The sequence below is a fragment of the Capsicum annuum genome, chromosome 1 (assembly GCF_002878395.1).
Source record: "Capsicum annuum cultivar UCD-10X-F1 chromosome 1, UCD10Xv1.1, whole genome shotgun sequence".
NCBI lineage: Eukaryota > Viridiplantae > Streptophyta > Magnoliopsida > Solanales > Solanaceae > Capsicum > Capsicum annuum.
Window position 1 is genome coordinate 210930437 of NC_061111.1, and position 4392 is coordinate 210934828.

Here is a 4392-nt window from a genome sequence, read left to right on the forward strand (position 1 = left end):
GGTGCAAAGTTCAAAAGCGACGACGGTAGTAATACTAGCAAGGTCACCATAAGTTAGGTGTTCATAGGGTATCTTCGGTCTTAGGATAATTGCCACCCATACTAAATCCTTTCCTATCTTTACCAAGTTCTTCTTCTTCAAATCCAATGAAGAAACCTTTCGCAAAAGAATCCGAACCATGTTCGCTTTCTCCATTTGGATAATTGGGATTTTTCACAATACAAACTAAAGAAAATTATGTCATGAAGACTCCTGAAAGTTATTCTGAAGTAGTGGCAACCTCAGCCACCCTAACCCAAAAGGTTAAATAAACCTTTACTAACATTTTTTTGTAGGTAGCTCCAATCCTAGCTTTGGATAAGGAGTATGAGAATTATGATATCAAATATCTAGTGCGACCTCTGTATTGCGAGCGGAATTATGAGGATTCTAATAGCTCTCTTAAAACAAAAAAATATTATGAATTAATTCTGATTGACACTGGCTCTATTAAAATAGAGCATCAGCTGAGAGATGAGCATGACCCTAACAGTATAACTTATTCAAAGTTCACCATTAAAAAGATTTTAACTTCTTTTGAATGAAGGGTAGGCCATTTACTTACTCCATTAGTCCTTTTTGAGGAACACAAACCTCAAAATTATAACTGGCATGATTATAAAAATGCATGGTTTAATTTCTTACACTTACGACCAACTACTCACACTTGGTTTTTAAAGTATGGTCCCGAATTAGCAAAATCTATTATCCCAAGATGGTTCTACGAATGGTGGAATTGTTTTGGAGGTAATCCAGATGTTTTACCCAAAACATTTCTAGAAAAATTCTGTCAATTTCAAATTGATCAAGGCATTTCTTCCTTACCTGAGCACATAAAATTGTGCAAATATTTTATCCAAAAAAGGATTTCTTATATTATCAACTGGACCTTTGCAGTTCATGAATTTGACAGGATAAAATATTTGTCTAATAAAATTTTCATCCGAGGATGGACTTCTGCACCCAAGGATGTACCAAGGGAATCTCTGAAATCCTCACCAGGTACTTCAACCAAGAAATCACCATCAAAGGTTGATTTAAAAAAGAGACTCCAAAAAGCTCTTTCAGAAATAGATGATGATCTTAACGAAGCTGCCATCATGAAATTATTGGATGAAGATTCATCTCAAAGTGAAGACAATGGAGATATGCTAAAACCTCGCGGTTTAGCACATTCTTATCTAGATCCATTTTATGATTAATCCTAATTAAGGTTATTAAAAACGAGAATAATTAGTCCCTTAGATAGAGACTGAACGAGTCAGAATTATCAACAGGGTAAGAATAGAGACTCAAAGAGTCGGAATTATTCTTGATTAAACATAAAATGGGACCAGTGGGACCCACACTCCACCTTTGAAGTGGCCGACACTCGTGACATAAAGGAAAACTTGCTTTATTCTAATCAAAAGCAAAGGACCCACCTTATTAGATAAATGGATAAGAAAATCTGAGGTTTCCAATAAGATTGAAGAAAGAAGATTTTCAGTTCATCCCCTGAAGTCTATAATAGTCTCTTGATTTTCCCTTGCAAGGCATCAGAAAATTTTCATTTTAAAATTTCTCTTAGTCTTACCATTTTGTAATCTTTTGTTGTAATCTTGTGAAGAATCAGCTAGTGTAATCGGTATGGAGCTCGTTTGCTCATCATCCTCAATATAATCCTCTGCACTCTTCAAGAGTAATATTTTCAGTGTTATTTACTTTTAGCTTTTATATTCTGTACTTATGATCCATTTTATGGTATCAAAGCCATGTTGTTGGACATTAGCATGAGTGGCTAAATTCTTATGTCTTGGCTAAGGATTAAAATCTGATTATGGTAAAACTGCTGCTATTTAACCTAGAGATGAATATCTTTGTTAAACTATACTTAAGTACCTTTCTCTCTGTAAAGATTAAGTAGGGCGTGAGGTATCATTATTCTATCTAAGTATGAGGATACCGAGTAATATACGGCTTCAGGTGTTGGCATAGCAAGAAAAGTGGTAGCCAGATGTGGGCTTAACCAAAAGGTGTTCCTACCTCCAAGATGACTTGACAGAATTTTGAGTAAAATCCAAGATAGCCTTTACTATAACCTCAGAGATTTAGGCATTTAAGTATAGTCTAATATTGATATTGTTTTTAGGTTACTTACACCTTAGTTTATACCATGATTATGATTTGTTCTTAGTCTAAGACATCTTTTTCTCTTGATGGATAATAATCAGAATATTGCTAATAGTTCTAATATGTATTCCATGTCTGCTCAGATTATTTCTAAAGTAGAATATGACTTGCAAAATTGGTCGATTCCAAAGGAACCTTTCAAAAAATCTATCAAAATGGTAATTTCAGCATGCTAAAAAATTATAATATTAAGACCTGTGAGTCTACTATTGCTATTAACAATTCTCTTGAAACTATCAAGTAGCTAATTGCTAAAGATATTGATCGATATAAAAAATATTTTAAATTTCTGCATATTGGACTCATTCAAGTTGTTGTTAAACCATTATTCCGAAAAGGTTTGAATATTCCTATTGCATTGTCCCACTGGATTTTGACAATTGGGACCTGGAACTTCAATGCGATGCGCAACCATCGCGGTGCCCTATCGAAATGCCCTTTTGGCCTATGGAGCGACGAGCCACTATCGCGTTGGGCTTCTAGAAATTGGCCAACAGAATATTGGCCCTCTCCGTGATGCACCAATATCACGGAGGGCCACTGGAAAATGACAATTGGGATTTTACACTGCTCCGTGACGCGTTAAGGGTCCAAATGATGGTGTTTTACGATTGGAACTTAAAATAGCCATAATATCTTACTCGGTTATCGGATTTAAGCGAATCTTATATCGTTGGAAAGCTTATTTAATTTCCACACAATGAAAAGTCAAAATCTAGAAAATTCTATATGAAAGAAATATTATTCATTTTGGAAGACATCCCTTATTTTCTAAGAATGAGATTAAGCTAGAAAAGTTTAAGGTATTACAATATCTCCCCCTTGGAAACATTCGTCCTCGAATGTGGCTAGCGAAGTTGAAATGTTGAAAATTGAGGCCATAACTGAAATATACAACTGGAAGCATGACTCAATTGATTGAAAATACATGGACTATCGAATGACTGGCTATATAAAGTTGAAACTTAGACTGATAAGAGATGATCTGAGGAACTTGTTACCTTAAACTGAATCTGAATCTGCAGCGAAAAAATGAGGGTACTTTGGTCCTCATATCTGCTTCTGCTTCCCAAGTGGCTCTTTCAACAGATTGATTTCGCTAAAGAACCTTAACTAGGGGGATTTCTTTGTTCCTTAGTCTACTATTCTGATGGTCAAGGATCTCAATTGGAATTTCTTCATAAGAGAGGCTATCATAAACCTCTATACTTTCTAATGGTACCACAACTGCTGGATCACCAATATACTTCTTCAACAAAGACACATGGAACACAGGATGTACGAATGATAAATCTGTAGGCAACTCAAGCTCATATGCCACCTTCCCAACACGGTTCAAAATTCGGAAGGGACATATATAACGGGGACTAAGTTTCCCTTTCTTGACAAATATCTTTACCCCATTCATGTGTGAAACCTTTACATAGACTAAATCATTAACTTCAAACTCAAGATCTCTTCTACTTGCATCTGCATATGACTTCTGATGACTCTAAGATATTTTAAACCTTTCTTGAATTAACTGCACTTTCTCTAAAGTTTCTAACACCATATCTGGCCCTAACAACGCGACCTCAGCCACTTCCAACCATCCGCTAAGTGATTTACATCTCCTCCCATATAGTGCCTCAAACGAGTCCATCTGAATGCTAGCATGATAACTGTTGTTGCAGGAAAATTCAATCAACGACAAATGCTCCTAGAGTCTGAATAGTCCTCTCTACTTGACCATCAGTCTGAGGATGAAAAGAAAAACTAAGATGAAATTGGGTACCGAGACCCTTCTGAAAAGCTTTCCCAAATAAAAGATGAACTGAGTACCCCTATCTGAGATAATGGTCAAGGGCACTCCATGCAATCTGACTATCTTTCGAATATACAACTTAGCATAATCCTCAGTTGTATAGGACGTATGAACTGGCAAGAAATGTGCTTATTCAATCTTTCCATAATAAACTAAATTGAAACATGATGACGACGCGAATGGGTTAACCCTGTTACAAAGTCCATATTCACCTCTTCCCACTTCTAAGTAGAAATACTGAACTCTTGCAAAACATTACCAGGCCTCTGGTGCTCTACCTTAACCTGTTGACAAGTTGCACACTTCGCTACGACTCTGCTATATCTCTCTTCATACTGCTCCACCAATAGATTTCTCACAAATCTCAGTATATTAGT

General features: G+C 36.0%; 1 protein-coding gene across 1 annotated transcript in view; it reads right to left on the reverse strand.

Moving 5' to 3' along the window:
- Positions 1-3619, reverse strand: part of LOC124898785 — a 7126-nt gene extending 3507 nt beyond the window's left edge. Inside the window, exon 1 of the mRNA XM_047412742.1 lies at positions 3421-3619. Within this exon, the coding sequence (XP_047268698.1) occupies positions 3421-3619 (199 nt within the window). The remainder of the gene's footprint in view (positions 1-3420) is intronic.
- Between the last annotated feature and the right edge of the window lie 773 nt (positions 3620-4392).